This window comes from Morus notabilis, unplaced genomic scaffold (genome assembly GCF_000414095.1).
Source record: "Morus notabilis unplaced genomic scaffold, ASM41409v2 Scaffold570, whole genome shotgun sequence".
NCBI lineage: Eukaryota > Viridiplantae > Streptophyta > Magnoliopsida > Rosales > Moraceae > Morus > Morus notabilis.
Window position 1 is genome coordinate 252,964 of NW_010358717.1, and position 18,899 is coordinate 271,862.

Consider the following 18,899-nt stretch of genomic DNA (forward strand, 5'->3'; position numbering starts at 1 on the left):
TATGTAGTGTGTTTCTTGTGAGCTGTGATTTACGTAATTCATGTATTATATGATTTACATAACGCATCTATACAATATAACATTCTTCCTTGTAAGCCTCGGTGATGCAGCGTGAGGAGCAAGGAGCCGAACAGTTACGAAAGTTAGTCCAAAAACTATTTTCTTATTTATTTTAATTTTGAATTTTAATTTATTTGTAGTAGTTTCCTTATTCTTAGATGCTTTTTCTGATTTAGTTGTTTCCCAAATTGCAAATTTAGAATTAGTTTACTTTCCTAAGTTAGTTAGCTTCATTTTCTATTTTGAATTGTCATCCTCTATAAATAGCTAGTACAGATTGTTATTATTATCATAGTTTTATTTATAATAAAATTCAGAGAGAATTTTCTCCCCTTTGTTGGCTTGTTTTTGGTATTCTCACGAATTAACGATCACAAATTTTCCTTGTTTTTTGATAATTTCGCGTGAATTAACGGACTACAATTTTATTCTACGCTTCCGTTACGTCACTCGGAGACCTTTCCTTCTCAAGCAACTTGAGACTTTACAGTTTACATGTTTTGTTTGAGATGATAGTAAATTCGAAAATTGGCTCAACAAGTCTCCTAAAGGACTATGGATACATAATTAAGTTAGTTTCGCATTAAATTAAGTTTTGCACTATTCTAAAAAACTAGTTACTTTTATGTGTAAATTAGACTAAAATTTTTCATGGTTTTTTTTTTTTTTTTTCCTTAATACAAGTTCTTTAAAAATTGTGGGCCTCTGATACACTGTTGCTTCTTCTCCATTACGTAATTAGTACTATAACGTATTAAGTTTGAAAAGCAAAGGTCTAATTAGGACAACACATTCTAATTCAAAATTTTCCACCACCGTAAGTTGCAACTTTTGAAAGACACTTTAATGTGATCATTAGGGACGCTAAATCGGTGGCCCAAGGAGAAAAAGAGTGATTAAGCTAACCCCAAAAAAAAATATACTTATCACTAAAAAGATGGAAAAGGAGAAACATGAATGTCTTTTTTTTGTAAAGCCAGTTGTCACACGTGTGGCACTAATCATGTTTAGCACCAAGCCATCCCCTAAGCAATCATTCACTCCATCTTAGGCATTCCCCACATACACTCAAACACTCCCCTAATCCTAACCCCACTATTTCTTCTCATCATTCTAGAATAAAAGAAATTTTTTTTTTTTTTTTTTTTTCCTACTTCTCTCAAAAACAAATTTCAGTGCTCATCTCGGCTTAAAATAAGCTGATTGCTCATTAGGAAACGGGTGAGTGGTGGGCCACCCCGCTCGTGTAATGCATGCTAGGCCGGGCCCATCAGCCCTCTCTCGAAAGCCCATATGAAAAAACTACCCCAAAAAAAAAAAGGAAAAATAAAATAAAAATGAGGGATCTAATACTATGTCACCCGCTGGGCACAAATCTATGTCACCCACCAATGGATCTAAAATTAAGCCCGACCAACCATATGAGACTATGATTATAATTTGGAGTATTTTATGGTAGGGTATATATGTACCAATAGGCTACAATTTTAACCATTAAATTCTTATCAATTTTTTTTTAAAAAAAAATATTATCATATTTTTCTTAATCTAATATGTTTCTAATATGCCAGCTGCGTTTTATCGGTGGGTATTTTATCACAAAATTCTCCTTGTAATTTACACATGTACTAATATGTAACCATATTCATTTGGGTGTTAGGGGTGAGCTAGCTCTAGGTTCCCACTAGGGTGACTCAATTATTGCTGATGAAAAAGATTTTATAAAAAGAAAAATAGAGAAGCTTTAGGGAGAAAGACTTGAAAGAGAAGAAGAAAAACTTTTTCATCAATCTATTTAAAGAGTGACACACTCTTCCATTGCTTCTCCCCCAACACATCACTCAAAAAGCTTCTCAACTCCGCAACAATGGCGTCCGAGAAAGTCGAGACTGTTATAGCCGGAAACTATGTCGAAATGGAGTGGGAAGAAGGCGACACTTCCAAGTCAGCTAAGAGCAAATTCTCAGAGCTGTTTTGGCATGGAGGTTCAGTCTATGACGCTTGGTTTAGCTGTTCTTCTAACCAGGCAATTACTATATTGCATATTAATGTTTATCTTTTGGAATCGGAAGTAGTACTACTATTTTTCATGCAAAAAATATGATTTTTATTTTATTTTTCACATTATTAATGAGTGTATATTTTGTTTTTTTTATGTTTTTTTTATGGGATTAATGCAGGTTGCACAAGTGCTTTTGACACTGCCATATTCTTTCTCACAACTGGGGATGTTGTCTGGGATTATTTTTCAGCTCTTTTATGGGCTAATGGGAAGTTGGACTGCTTATCTTATTAGTATACTTTACGTTGAGTACAGAACTAGAAAGGAGAGGGAAAAAGTTGATTTCAGGAATCATGTTATTCAGGTATAATTAATTAATTGTGTAATTATGGCCTAATTTAATCTTTATTTTCGTCTTAATTTTGATTTGAAAATTCTAGTTTAAGATTAATTAAGCACTGTTGTTCTTAAAGTGGTTCGAAGTACTCGACGGGCTTCTAGGGAAGCACTGGAGGAACGCCGGCCTTCTATTCAACTGCACATTTCTTCTCTTCGGATCTGTTATTCAATTAATCGCTTGTGCAAGGTAAGTATACAGTTTTTGGCGCTTTAAAATAGTATATATTTCTGAACGTTATATTTTATTACAACTATATATTTTGAAAATTAAAAATACAGTTTTTAAAAATCAGTACATTAATGGTTAACAAATATTGTAATTTGCTACCAAAGAAAATGGTTATCAAGTCATGATGAATTTTATACTTGCTTATTTTATTGTGCTTCAGTAATATCTACTACATAAACGACAATCTAGACAAGAGAACTTGGACGTATATATTTGGAGCCTGCTGTGCGACCACTGTGTTCATCCCTTCGTTCCACAATTATAGAATCTGGTCGTTTTTGGGCCTTATGATGACCACTTACACTGCATGGTATATGACCGTTGCTTCCCTTATCCATGGACAGGTAGGCTATCATACGTATACAACTATATATATATATATATGTATACTACTTTTATAATTAATTCCATTCATACTCTATTTTTTGTATTAGTTAAATATTAATTTATTGTTAATATAATTGAAGGTTGAGGGAGTGAAGCACTCTGGCCCAACCAAATTGGTTCTTTACTTTACCGGGGCTACCAACATTCTCTACACTTTTGGTGGTCATGCTGTTACAGTGTGAGGATTCACATATATATATACACACACACACATATATGTGTGTGTGTGTGAAGACAGATATTCAGAATTGGTTTGAAAATGATAACCCCAGATTAAAAATTTGAGAAAAAATGTTAATTAATTAAATTTTATTTGTGTAGGGAGATTATGCATGCTATGTGGAAACCACAAAAGTTCAAGTCGATCTACTTGGTGGCAACACTCTATGTGCTCACCCTAACTCTACCATCAGCCTCTGCTGTCTACTGGGCATTTGGGGACCTTCTTCTGACGCACTCCAACGCCCTCGCTTTGCTTCCCAGAACCCACTTCAGAGACACAGCCGTTGTACTCATGCTCATTCATCAGGTTACGTTCGTCTACTAACAGCTTAAGCATCTTTTTTTTTTAGTCTGTCGACACTACTTTCATAACTAAAATCTTTATGGATCTATATATATATATATATTTTTATAATTGGTTAACATAATATATATAATATGCATGCAGTTCATAACATTTGGGTTTGCTTGCACACCATTGTACTTTGTGTGGGAGAAGTTCATTAGCGTTCATGAGACAAAGAGTGTGTTAAAGCGGGCCCTAGCAAGGCTGCCAGTGGTGATCCCAATATGGTTCTTGGCCATCATATTCCCTTTCTTTGGGCCCATCAACTCCACCGTCGGCTCTTTGCTCGTCAGCTTCACTGTCTACATTATTCCTGCCCTGGCTCACATGGTCACTTTTGCCTCTGCAGCTGCTAGAGAGGTATTATCCTCATCATTCATCAACATCCATCTTTTCTTTTCCCCGCATCTTTATTTATTTTTTTTAAATAATAATAAATGTTATTATTTCAATATCTTACACCATCAATTCGTGTACTTTTTTTTTATCATACATTAATTGATGGTTCATTTGCTATAAATATGGCGGATTTTCATTTTTCTTACTGAATTAGTTACAAATTGATCTTTTAAATTCTACATATTTTATTTGGTGCGATACCAATTACAAATAGTAGAGTCATTGTTGAATCCATGCAAGTAAGTCTCATTCATTTTGAGTAGTGATACATGACACCAATAATGCTCTTTATTTATTTATTTATTTTATAATCAGTCAATTTTGCATATTATTTGATTTTATAATCAAATGATATGACGAATAATTCTGTTTCTAAGAGTACATTGTGTTTTGACCATTTTATGATATCAACATTGTACATTCATCAAATTTGCTTATACGAAGTATGACAACCAGTAAATTGTCAAATCATGAAAAGAATTTGTTAAACTATGTAGTAATTTTAGTTAGAACATCAAGTAGTCTACTAAATTTAGTGTCATAAACTCTTTTTAAACATTGTTATCTTGCTATTTTGGTTGAGCAGAATGCTGTAGAGAGACCACCATCATTCCTAGGAGGATGGACAGGCTCATACTCGGTGAACATATTTGTGGTGGCATGGGTTTTCATCGTGGGATTTGGTTTTGGAGGGTGGGCAAGCATGCTCAACTTCGTCCAACAAATTGATACATTTGGTCTGTTCACAAAGTGCTATCAATGCCCACCTCACAAGGCTTGAGTAGATTCCCTAATTTTTTTTTTTAAAAATTATTAATTTAAGCAAATTAATTAAGGATACATATGCAAGTGTGTAAAGAGATTGTCATTCGTAACTTTTTTTTTTTTTTTTGGGTAAGATGTATTATTGATGGTTTTCAGCAGGAAAAAAAAAGGAAAGGTGTGATGGCTATAATTACTGTGGCCAGCCTTATACGGGTCTAAAGTTGTACTTTGTGTGTTGATTAATCTTATTTTTTCCTTTTGGAAGGGAGTTGAGTTTCCTATTTTCTTTTTTAAAGCAATGTAACTCTTTTGGGTTTTTTTTTTTTGGTGGGAAACTAATTCATTACTATTTATCAAATCCATGTTTCTTTGTTATGTAAGTTGATTATTAATATCAAGACTTAAGGTGATGTTTGGTAGAGGGATTCGTTCCTTGATTCAAATCATGATTTGTAGTTCGCTATAGTATTTTCTCTCACAAAAAATATACGTAAATCGAAAATAATTCTAATCACATGGTTCTAATTCATAAACCAAATGAACTCTTAGTCACAATTACAAATTGTTTGCCCACACACTCAACTTGGCTGAATAAGTGTTGCCCTTTGTTGAGAAGTCAATTACTTAAAAAAGAGTTTAGAGGGTGTACTTTAACCTAACTGGAAAGTAGTGCCACATGAGGCAAAAAAAAGAGCTAACTTTGAGCTCACTTTTTTTCTTCACATTATATATAGGTTAGGTTCTTATCGTTTTAGCTATAGATCCACTTCACTTGCTCTGTTTGATTGAGTGGAAAAAAGCCATGTGCTTAGAAAGCACTTTTCAAAAATGGAAATTGACAATAATATAGAAGGTACTAGTGAGAATGAACAGCTTCTGCATTCGACTACAAGCAAAGAATTATCAGATATCATTTGCTATCTAAAGTTTCAAAAAACACCTAGTCTAGCTTATTATTTATTTTTGTTAGAAGGAAAAAAAAAAAAAAAAATCAATGGTATCCTCATGTCCCCCGCCCAGTACTACTTCTCAAAACCACTAAAACCATGTGTAAATAGAGAAAAAAAAAATCAATCTGCTCTCGTCAACAATTTTCAGAGGTTCATGCACCTGTGGATGTCAATTATCGACCTTCTAACAAATGGAAGAGAGAGCCATGGACCTACTCCATCACCATGTAGCCTATCTTATTTTTTGCTAAGGAAAAAAAATAATAATCAATGGTGTCCTCAAATCTCCACATAATACAACTTCCAAAATCTACTAAAAGCATAGGTGGAATAGAAAATGCATCGGTGCACACTCATCAATAAGTTTTAGGTAGCGTAGGGTTTAAATCAGAGTGGTTTTAATTTTAGAACTAGAACTATGATTTATGGTTTGAACTTGGGGTCCAAACCATAGTTCTGGAATCGAAATCAGACCAGAGGTTTGAACCATCTAAAATCAAGGAGGGAGGTAGTTTTATTTTTTAAGGTGATTCTGATTTAAAACATCACATCAGGATTCAAACCTTGAATCACAACCATCCAAAATCAAACACTGATTTTCAAGAACCATTTTTTACTTTTTACAAATAAATAAAGATTTGAACCATAATCATGGTTCCGATTCTAGAACTCTCATACTAAACGCAACCTTAGAAGTTGTGCACCCGTGGACGCAAAGAATCGAACTTCTTATGGCTGGGAGAGAGCCATGGAGCTACACTATAACCGCTATAGTCTGGCTTATTTTAGGGATTGTTTTACAGAACTGCACAACATTGAAGAAAAATGAAAACTAGACTCCATATATACCTTGAAATAAAACTTTTTAGGACCTAACCCATGTGTCTGTGCTAATAAGCATCAAAAGGATTCATTCTAGGTGGAAAAATTTACCAGAAAAGACCCCATCAACCATACACTATTATAGAAGCGGCCATCTATACAGAGACATTAGGCCAGTAGATTGCAATCAATAGATGTTCCTATCAATATATGCCAACTCGGTGGTGCTTTCAGTACTGTAATACTAATGTCACGAAATGTAAATTTGTGCTCTTCCTATTGGCGATGTCAAGACCCTAATTAACTAACTTGACGTGCTTAATTTGAAGACTAAGTGGGTCCACACAACACAAATCAATCTTTTTATTTCTCTTGCCTAAATTGATGTTTTTTTTTTTTTTTTTGCATATGTACACATATATGCCTTTAATGACATTTGTACGTCGCTTAAACGACAAAAAAAATTGGACAAATCAGTTTGAGAAATTTCGATCGTCTAGTCAGTGGCTGAACTGGCAGAATGGAACATACGTTGTTGGTATTATAGGTGAAAGACATTTAGAAAGAACAAAGAAAATTTAGTGGGGCCCAAGGCAGTATCAATTACAGTCATCAGGAATTATCAGATTGTACGATCAAGATCAACCCTCCCTCCTAACGGTGGTCAAGATATGGATTGTCAATCCACAAAAACCAATTTGACTAGTTTTAGGTCCCACCAAACCCAATTCCTCAAAAGACTAATCCCATTCACATCTTTCATTTCTGCTCATCATTATAGGTTAAAATGTTGGTAAAGACGGTCATATTAGCAACCTAAATATGATTTATTTTGAGCAACTGTGGTTCCACATTGTGATTTATATTAAAAATAATACACATCATGAAAAGACAACATCGTGAAGCTGAAATATAAAACGTTAAAAGTAAACCAATTGAGAGTCATTTCAGTTCTACTGAATTTATTAATCAATTTTGATAAACTAATTGAGAGTCATTTCAGTTCTACTGAATTTACTAATCAATTTTGATACGTGTGTCTTCATTAAATGCATTAGTCATTTAGAGTGTGTTCGGCTGCCCAAAAAATTTAAAAAAATACAACTCGAGTTTAAATTTTATTCAAGTTCATATTTTTTTAAGTTTGAACTCGAATTTGGGACAAAACTCGAGTTCAAGTGTTCCTTTCAACTCGAGTTCAGAAACTCGAACTCAAATTAATGAACAATATTTTTTCTATTCTTAAAAATGCTATAACTTTTTCATTTTAATCCTCATTGAGATGATTTTTTTTCTATACTTTGACAACGAAAAAATGAATAAAACCCCACCCATATACCCTATTAAAATTTTTCATCACCATTGAGTTTTTATTAAAATATTATCTAAATACAAATTTAAGTTTTGACTCACTTAAACACAAACTCAAATTACAAGTTCAACTCAAGTTATAACTCAAATTCAACTCAAAAATTACACTCAAATCACACTCTAAAAAAACAGACCCTTAGATACTTTTTATTGGATTTTAACTTGTTCTAAAAAAGGATGAGTCCGGACGTTTTGGACTGTTTGTTGAGAAAAAAAATATACTATGCAAAACAAGAGGTCCGTTCATATTATAAGTTCAAGCTGAAAATTTAAATTAAAAATTAAATTTATATTAAAAAAATACTGTATTAAAAAATTTGAGTTATGATTTATATTCTAAAACAAACGGGCCTATATTTGTCTTACTATAATCGTATACTACAAAATACAATATAATAGAATGTAGTCAGTTAATATTGTTTGGAATAATTAAGAAAATGAAATAATCTAACGTTTGGTAGACCGAAACTCAGGATGATTCCGAGCCAAGTACAAAAAGAGATGCTATATTAATAACATGTGTAAATTTATAATATATCAGAATTTTAGATAGAGACTTTCTATGGTAGTTCATTTTTTTGGCAGAGTTCTTGTAAAAATATATTATCGGTAGTCTTTTAATTTTTAGCTGTTAAATCTGTATTAAAATATGTCTGTTCTGTATATTTTTTTTAATATAATGTGATTTTGACTAGATCTAACGATTAAAAACTAAAATTATTAATAGGACGGATGACCGGAAAAACTCTCTTTTAGATAATTTTAATAAAATTTTAATATTATTTGATTCTGATATGCTTTGACAATTGACATAAACGGAAAAAAAAAAATGCAGTAACGACAAATTTTTCTTACCAGAGGAAAATTTAAGAAGATTTCTTTGTGAACAATGATGTAGGGCTCCAACTGATAGGGACAAGAATTAGGGCCGGCAATATGGATCACGACACGACAACAAGACTCAAAAATGACACGAATTTCACGAGTTAGGGTTGAGAAAGAAGAGATTCGGGTCAGAATTGGATCGACCTGAAATTGACACGAAAAATATGGGTCAATTTCGGGTTGGACCCGCCTAACCCAAACACGACACGAAACTCGTAACAAACTAAAAAATACATATATTTTTTATTACTTATTTTTAATTTTATTATGAACTTGTGATATCATGATAGTTATACTCAAAATCTTATACTATTATTTGCTTAATTTCAATGGATGTTATTGAATTTTTGTGTGTTATGAATTTTAAGTGATTTCTAATATGTAAAATACTTAATAAAAGTATACAATTTTCGTGCTAATTTCGGGTTCACGGGTCATTTCGTGTCGTGTCGTGTCAACCCGTAAAGTGATCGTGTCGTGTTCGTGTTGTGATTTTTAAAAAATTTCGTGTCACGTGTCGTGTTCGGGTTGACTTTAAATTTTTTTTAAAAAAATCAAAACACAACACGAACACGACACGTGATACGAATTTTCATCAATAACAAGAATAGTTAAAGTGGGCAGGGACGTGACTAGAGAGTGGTGATATCCTATATCCATGGCTTAAAGAATCTTTCACTCTGATCAGTAAGGAAATGTGGACCTTGGGCTTAATCTCTGAAATGGAGCTAGTTGAAACAATGGATGCCCACTTCAGCAAATAAAGTCTCTGAAACTTAGAAAGATAGATTCTCCCCTTTCTAGATCCGATTCAAAGAAACAAATCTCATGGGAAATTAAAGATATTGGACATGGGAAAGCCAGTGCACATTGGCAAAGGTAGCTCTTTAGACGACGAGCCACACAATTACACTCTCAGTGTATGAAAATTATGCAACAGAACCCCACATTTTTTTTCCAAAGACTCTGGTATATGGAGAAAATCAATTTATGGGTACGGTTTTAATAGTTACTTTAATATTTTTTTATTGACGAGCATTATTATTTTTTATTGAGTAAAATTGATCAAAAGTTGTTATAAACTGAGTAGCTGACAAAAAAATATGACAATTAATGAGATTAAATTTTTATCAGGTTACATATATAAATTAAAAACGCAATCATTAAAGACAAATCTATATATAATGTTTATGTATCAATATATATATGGCCCGTTTGTAAGAGCTTTTGCTTTTATTTTGAACCAATAGAAGAAGAGAAATAAAAGTTGTGACCTTTTAATAGACATTTGAAACAAATAGCTTAATGGGTGAAGATGATTTTTAAATTTTCTAATAAGCAATAAAAATATTGGAATTAAGTTTATAATGTCTTAATTAAATTTTGGTATAAATTTTAAAGTCTATTTAAAAATATTTTTTTTAGAAGCCTCAATTTCTAATTTTAACTAAAAACTCTTTTAAAAAGTCAAAACATTTCTGACAATTTATCTAAATACTTTTAAACCTGAAAAGTTAAAAATAACTTTTAAAAAACTCTCCCAAACATGTCCATATTTATCATGTTTTTTCCTTTATGTTTCTTCAAAATCATTGAAATTGCCCATCTCAGCAGATAAGAGATGGTGCCTTTTTGACTAGTCCTTCATTTCTCACATGTTGTTTGCTTTCATTTAGAGAAATTAATCTGGTTCCACTTTTCTTTTCTCTTTTTTTTTTTTGTTTTGCTTTTTTTATTTATTGGTTGATCCACAACAATGACAGTTCGTTACTTCCCCACATCACCTTTTTTTGACAGCAAAACTCAACACTTTTAAGTGGAAGTGTGTGACTAGATTGGATGCATGTAGTACTACTACGCATGATATTGAACATTTTCATTTTTTCAAGTCTTTCCAACTTTTAGCCTATAACAAAGTGTAGCACAATGGCGAGACACTATTTTAGGATGAACTGTAAATCTAAATATGAATTCGGGTTCACTAAAATAACCCAAGCCAGCAACTCAATTAATGAGATTTATCAGTTGTCTAATTGATCCTTTAAAGTTTAAGAAGAGAGTTCTGTGTTAAGGTGAAAAAAAAAAAATCTCTTTATAAGATATAATTATAAACCGCCACATTTTCATCTAACTCAGTTAAATTATCATAATTTCATCTGCTCTTATAGTTCTAATCTATCTTAACAATTCAGAATTGTATTCTATCATATACCCTACCTTGACATTCTCAATAAAAGTCTTTTTAATGCTGTTAATGAAATTATATTTTTATTGCACCACGTCATTAAATTTTTATATTTAATAATACCGATCGTATAAAACGTAACCATTAAAAATAAGTTTATATATATATATATATATGAAACTAATTGATAATAACGTAATGTATTCATGAAGCATTTGGTAGCTAATTAGTACGAGAATAGCTAGGATAATAATTACTGCAAGAGCAACATAAATATCATTTTTTTTTTTTTTTTCATATCACGCCACTGGTTTCAATTAACAGGTACAAACTCCCACATCAATTAACTTACAAGCTGTGTTATTCTACATATCAATTGTTTTCCTCAGTAGTTAATGGTTTATTTCGACATGTTCTATGGATAGAAAAAGATATTGAGTGGCTGGATTTTTTTCACAGTTGAATTTTCGACGTCTTAATATTCATATTGGGAGTGTCGATTTTAAAGTTTAGAAAAGAGAATACCAGAGAATGAAAAACGTTTTTTTTTTTTTTTTTTTTTTTTCCATAATAACCTTATAAAACGTACAAAACTTTTATAATTTGGTCCTTTAACCTCTTCTATATGAAATATCTCAAATTGCAAGTGTCACAAAGAAACAACAACAAGGCAATAAACCATTATAATGCCAGCCGATATATATTAAGAATTTTGAGCTCATTAAAGTTGCAAGGTTGTGAAAAAGGAATCAAAATCTTGTGAAAAGGATAATAAGATCAATAGTTTGGATAAGGCACAGCAATATATGGGGCCTATTGTCACTGCCTTTTGACATGTTGACACATATTATGAGATGTAAGGTATACTTGTCGTTATTAGTTGTCGGACACTAGCCCTTTTATTTCTCTCTCTTTTACATATATATTTTTTAAAATTTAATATTTTTAATAGAGTACTAAAAGAAATTATTTACTAGTATTAAAAAATTATATACAATTTAAATTTTTTTATTATATGTTATGCTATATATATGATATATGTTTGAAATTGCACGATACAGAAATGAACATCTAGGAAAAAGACTCATGATGAAAAATAGAACTTTTGTGGCGTAAGAAGGACGTAATTTTTAACGGTCAAATTTTAATCAAATTACGTTACATTATCATACTTTATTTAAATATGATAGATTTTGATTTAATACCGAACGGTTAAAACCAAGAGTTAATAAAAAATATTTTATTAATATTGTATTTTTCTTATCCTACAGTAGTTCCTTTTTTACTTTTTTGAAAAAAAAAAAAAAGTGTATAGTAAGACTCAGACAAACATAAAGAAACAATAAGAAAGAAAGATAGAAAGGCAAAATATTTATAGTTGTTACTATACACTTGTTTGATTGTGCTTGACCATGGCCATGTCCTACTAAATTCTTCTCACAACAGTGGCAAAAGCTGGCGGGATTAGTTTCGGCTTTGTCTATTTCTCAGCCGGTTGGAATTATCAAGTGAATTCTATGTGATAATCGCACGAGTTTCACTTGCACAGTCTAAAACATAGCTCAATCATGCAAGTCATTACAATCCGGTACGTACAAGTTTTCGGATCTTTATGTTTACATAATTTCGTGTACTTTCTTTTTCTTACTAGATGTAAGGTTAGTGTCCAAAATCTTTAGAATAGACTACACTAGCTCTATAATAATAATAATAATGATAATAATAATAATAATCAAAAATAACAAAAAGAGGAAAGAACAACCAAATTAATAGCTTTACTCATTGTAGACTAGTTTGTGTGTGTGTGTGTAACTAGGCTTTTCTAGAAGTTTACCGCCTCGTTAGAATTTACATGGCAATGATTTTAATAATGCAAGCCCAGGAGATAAATAAGTGGACGTTTGATTTATAGATTCAGAATCATGATTTAGAATTGTTTTCATTTTACGTGTATTTTTTATGAGAAAAAATACTATAATGAGTCACGAATCATAATTCAAACTGTGACACGAATCTCCTTTCTAAACGCACGCTTAACCACTAAAGTGGTCGCCTAGTGCATTGGATTTATTTCAGAGTAGTTTGGTAATGGAGAGGTCTTAGTTTGAGTCCTGTGCAACACGCTTAAAATTATTTTCGGGTTATCTACTCAATGTTTGTAATCTTTATTAGAATAAAATAATTATGCGCTCCTTTCATTCCTTAACGTGTAGAGATTCCCATAATCATGTCCTAAAAACTTTGGTCGTTGTTTCCTGTACTTTTTTTTCCATAGAAAGAACATTAAGATTATTTAATTAGGAAAAATATGAGATTATTCATATACCAATGTATAGCCATTACTTTAATTAGGAAAAAAAGTTTAAAATGATTAAAACCAAGTAAGCGGATAGATGTATAGTCATATTACTTTAATTATGAGATTATTCATATACCAATGTGAAATTTAATTCACAACTAACTTCATACTCGATAAATCTCTACCTTCTCAAATTAAAAAAAAAAAAAGAGACTTAATAAGAAATGACGTGTCCAAAACGACATATATATCTAATTCTCTGCCGACCTGCCAAAGTGTAAGGAAGGAAAAAGAGCCTATAATGTCCATGGACCGACAATTTATCATCCCTCTTGATATTTGCCATCACCAAAAGCTGCCTGAATTGCTCGTGGCCCATGAAGCAGCTACTGTACCTCATCTTCTTTCTCTTCTTTTACTTTCTCAGTGATCATTGAATCCAAATAATTTTAGGATCCATTTAATTTATTAATTTAAATTGATATATAATTTTATATGATAATTTTTTATTATAATAAAAAAATTAAATGTGAATATTTTTTAAAATTTTTTATTATAATAAAATTCAAATTTTAAGTTTAAAATGGCGAAATAATATGCAAAAAAGAAAGAAAGAGTGCGGAAGGATGGTTTTGCACAAACTACGTGCCTTGGGGGGGGTGTCCACGGAAGTTTCTTCTAAGATGTAACCAAGGCTGCCATTTTGAAGTGTACTACTGACTTTGATAATGGCTTCCCCAGGACTCGTCTATCTGATCAGAATGCCTTCTGCAAAGGAAAAAGGGAAGAAAAAAAAAAGAGACTTACGGTAGAAACTGTATTTTACTCTACCAACAAGTACTGTTCATTTAACAGTCGGATTAACTCTTTAGTGGTATGATGTATGATTAGAAGTAGTTCTACGTTACGCATTTTAAATTTCTAACGTGGACACTCCAAGGTCAAATTAGTAAAAAATTAATCTGATTATTAAAATAACAGTACCAACTAATAGGGTATAATGCAATTCCTGCGATAAGAATTCCCCATTCTTTATCACTAGTTTTTTTTTTTTTTTTTTTTTTTTTTTTTTTTTTTTTAAAAAAACGTGAGTGCTTTATTATTTATTTATTTTTTATTAAAATTTGAGGTTTATCTTTGTTAAATAGGTGTTAATGTTTAGGCACCACTTTCTTTGTGTATATATTCTGTTTAGAAATTCGGATCTGGAGTTAAGTGAGACTAATTTATATTAAGGTTTGGGGTTTTTACTTCGTGCATGTCCAAGGGAAAATAGAAATGGGTATAAAGTTTGTGTCCCAAGTGGGAATAATCCTTTATAATATGAATGAAAACATGTTTTCAAGAGGGTTTATCATTTTTTTTAATTGAAAAATGTGTTATGAGTAAATTAGTACTCCCTACTCCATCATGTGACAATAATGATAAATTGCGAATTTAGAATAAAGAAGGGTATACAGATACTTTAAGTAGGCACGATAAATAGGATTGGCATTTTGCTAAATGGGCTTGAAAGTTTGTTTAAATCCAAAACTAACCCGGCTTTATTAATTTTATATGTTAAAAGAGTATAAAGACGTTTAATAAATTGTCAGGATTTTGTGACAATATATTAAGCGCTGTCTAAATTGGGTAATGCTGATATACCTAACAGCGAGTTTTGAGAGATGAGAAGTTGGCCAACTTTATGTAATTAGCTTTTTTGGTAGAAACTTCTATGTTTTTCGTTACGTGCAATTTGGTAAAACAGATTAATGGATTATAGTAGCCCTTTTCCTCTCTCATTTATTTTATTTTATTTTATATTCATGTGAGTAACGTATTTTCAATGAAATATAAAATTTTTATATGTCTATATTAAATTTAGTATTTAAATAAAAATTCATTCTGCAATGCAATATGTTGTATTTAATGTTATATTCGGCAACTAATAATTACTAAAAAGAAGGAAAAGGAAAAGAGAGAGAAGAGAAAGGATAAAGTTAGCATATTTGAATGAGTTAAGTGTGAGAAGTTAACATTTTGAAATAGTACTCTAAAAATAAATCCCAACAGTATCATTTTATTCATAGGAGGATCTTTTTTTTCTCTGTTTTTTTTTTTTTTTTTTTTTTTTTTTTTTTTTTTTAAATGAGAACGAAGATTTGTTCCATAATAGTAGATAAATGTAAATGATAATTATAGGTGAAAATTCATGCTACACAGCCCTGTCTAGAGGAGGATTGTCCCAGTCCGTTCGAAATTTATAAGGTATTTTAAAGAAATTGTTTTAAAAAAAGTGTTTAGGCATGACCATGTTTCAAGCTCAGAACTTCAGCCATACCCAAACTAAGAGTTTAGACCGAAACCGGATCAATATTATTAGGCCTCGGGCCGGCCTCTTTGGTCCGGCTTAAACTTTCACCCCTAATAGTAACACAATTGAACAAGACAACTAGTAGATGAGGACCTCATGGTAAATAAATGCTCTATTATTTTTCATTGTTATTCTCTTTTTTAACGGAAACTTTATCCAGTCTTTTTTTTTTTTTTCAAAAGGAAGATTACTTTGAGTCTATCTTTTAAGAATTTTGTAGATTCTCATGGTACTTTTGCTATTGCTTATTCTTCTTTTAGATTTATTTAGATCATTTTGATACTCTCTGTTACAGTAAAACATCTTATTGATATTTTGTGTTTTAATAATATAAAAACAATACATTCATTTTTAAAGAAATTTTCTTTTAGTTTTTTAAGACCAATTTTTGAGAAACATACAATTTCTAAACTGTTCTTTTTATAAATTAAATAGAAACTAAGAATATTTTTTAAAAACGTTATCTTATTTTAATTTTTAATTTTTAATTTTTTTTTAAATTATTAATTTGTTATTAATTAATGAGAATGGTACGGTGAACATTTTATATTGTAAAAATCGGTGTGAGGTATTTAAAAAGAATTAGTAACAACATGATACTCAAACTGTAATTTGATAACTGGTCACACGTGGACGGATATAAACTTTTCATTTGCATTCTCCTCCCCTCCTTTGAAAATATCTCTCTTAAAGGATTTCCTATAAATGAAAAAACTTGAACCTCAAATTGCTCAATTTTGAATCCAATATTTAGAATTAGTAGTATTTTGAGCTCCTTTTTAAGTTAAGAAAGATCAACTACTTTTTTTAAGTTGTAAGACGATTCCTTTTAAAGTTCAAACTAAAAACTTGCCGGATCGAATGTTTTGTTTAAGACCTGAGGATCTTTAGCAGATAATACGTATGTATACTTTCTTTTGCTGAATGAGGACAGTTAATATATTAAACTAACAAGTTCATTCACACAATAACACACCAAGTTACTAACTCACCAAATTATAATCAATCAATTTTACAATGTATTAGTAGTAATGACAGTTCTTTCTAACTTCCTGAGGTCTGCTTAAGAAACGACACATTCTTCTCTTTTCTACAAACATCACATCATGTAGTTTACTAGAGAGAGAGAGAGAGAGGAAAGAAAGAATATAGAATTAGTAATTACAACATGTTGTTCTTTCTTCTTAATTATACTTTAAATTGCAGTCATTTATAATATCACCAAAACTAAAAGCTGTTAATCGAAAATATCAAAAGCAAGAGTACACTAATTCCACATGATCGATTTCGCATTTTCTTTGGTTACGCAATGCCATAACTATTGCCCTCCTCTAAACAGTATAAAAATTTCACAAAGATAAAGGAAATGAACTATAGGCCAAATGATGGGATAAATATGACAATTGCAAGCCAGGCATATTTGCAAGAGAACCTTATTAGATGCTCAGCTTCAAAATCAATAGGAAACTTCGCCACTCTAGTAGTCAGGACTCGGCCACTTGCAACTGCTTCTATAACAAAATATACATAGAGATGAGTTTTCGGTGCTTACGTTTTTATCGATGGTTATAATTAAATATAAAAATTTTAACGGCACGACGTAATGAAGATCCAATATCAATTGTCATAAATTTTTTTATTAACTATTCAATTTAATTACATATGTTTGATCATCTTACGGCTAAAATCATGATAACTATTAATGAGTAAATATTAAAGTAACAATTAAAACTATTGTTTATAAGGAATCGTTTTCTCTGTCCCTTTATTTGTCATATGTAATGATATTATGTCACATCAATTAAAATATAAAATTAAAATTTCATCACACTTCAATTAAAAAGTCATGACAATAAAAAAAAATTTAATTAACGTGACATGATCTCAATGGATACAAAAAGGGGGCGTAAATGGAGGATATATGAGCTTAATCCACAACATTTGCGCTTCAAGAAGGAACCGATACCTTGGCAAAAGTATTTAAAATATCCCATCCAATAAGAATACAAATCTCTCTAAATAATACACATCTAGACACTTCAACTAAATAACAACTAAAAGTAATACCTATTTAACATAGCAGAACAAACCCATTTGAAATATGAGACCTTCTCTGATACGCTAACAGACCGGTAGGTTTAGTTTTCTATCCGTCATGTGTATAAAAGCACGTAAAAGTAAAAAAGTACGCATATTTAATGGTTAGAAAAGATTGGCCTCCCGTTACGCCGGCGCACCAGAGAATCTCCCTTGAAATATATCCTCCAAATGAGAAGAAATTAGGGATGAAAAATATTATTAGGTGATTCGTTACATATCTATGGGTACATCTGGTTCCAAAGCCCTCAAGAACTTCCAATTTGTGCCAAATCTAGTCCTTTTAACTCCTCAAACATCCCAAATTCATTCCTCAACTAAGACCATCTCCAATATAAATCATAACGCTAACACTACAACAAATAGGAGATTAGACGATGCCTTTTTAACGATATTTTTTAGAAAACCATCGTTTAATTTGTTAAAAAAACGCAGTATGAACCTGAAAAATCTATACGCGCACATTAGACCGCCGTCTAATATGCTACAATAGATGACGGTTTTTCCACTCATTTATTTCGAAAATGTGACGACGGTTTTTTTAAAACCGTCGTCTAATGTCAATTTTTTTTTTTTTTTTTATAAAAAAAGGCGGACTTTTTTCCGCTCATTTTTTTTTCGAAAATTTTAAAGTTTTGATGACTCATCTATAAATTTGACCATTTTCTTACATACTCTAAGTTTGTTACTCAAATCTCTCCATCTCTCCAGAGCTCTCTCTCTCTTCCTTACACCCTAACTCTCTCTAACTCTCCTTTCAACACTTCAATTTTTTTCTCTCAAATCTCATCTCTTCTATACTCCATACTCCCATTACTATACGTACTCCTCACTCTCAACTTGGTCGCCGCCTCCAAGAGCCTCACAATCATGCTCATACGTTGCCGGCCGTCATGACCTAAGTATTTTTGTTGTTAGATTTCATAGAGATTTTTGGTTTTCAAAAATTTGTGTTACATATATATTGATTATGTATGAGAAGGTGAAGTTGTAACATGTTTTTTTGAAATTTTTTTTTCATGTGTGTTGTTTCAATGACTTGTGATAACATTCGAAAAAATAATTTTTTTGAGCAAAGAATTAGTTTTCGGCAAAAATATATATATTTTTTAATTTTTTAATACT

At 31.2% G+C, this 18,899-nt stretch overlaps 1 protein-coding gene across 1 annotated transcript; it reads left to right on the top strand.

Moving 5' to 3' along the window:
• The first annotated feature begins 1,821 nt into the window (after positions 1 to 1,821).
• On the top strand, positions 1,822 to 4,965 carry LOC21403062 (auxin transporter-like protein 3). The gene is made up of 8 exons (XM_024162345.1): positions 1,822 to 2,086; positions 2,241 to 2,426; positions 2,536 to 2,648; positions 2,851 to 3,034; positions 3,158 to 3,255; positions 3,399 to 3,606; positions 3,748 to 4,005; positions 4,631 to 4,965. Exons 1-8 carry the CDS (start codon positions 1,928 to 1,930, stop codon positions 4,823 to 4,825), a joined length of 1,401 nt encoding a protein of 466 aa, XP_024018113.1. The 5' UTR covers positions 1,822 to 1,927; the 3' UTR covers positions 4,826 to 4,965.
• The last annotated feature ends 13,934 nt before the right edge of the window (positions 4,966 to 18,899 follow it).

What these genes read in the sequence shown, in the direction of transcription:
- LOC21403062 (XM_024162345.1), top strand. Translation starts at nt 1,928, where the DNA reads ATGGCGTCCGAGAAAGTCGAGACTGTTATAGCCGGAAACTATGTCGAA. An exon ending in TCAGGAATCATGTTATTCAG is followed by an intron (nt 2,427 to 2,535) that starts GTATAATTAATT and finishes TTGTTCTTAAAG; the next exon opens with TGGTTCGAAGTACTCGACGG. An exon ending in GGTGGTCATGCTGTTACAGT is followed by an intron (nt 3,256 to 3,398) that starts GTGAGGATTCAC and finishes TTATTTGTGTAG; the next exon opens with GGAGATTATGCATGCTATGT.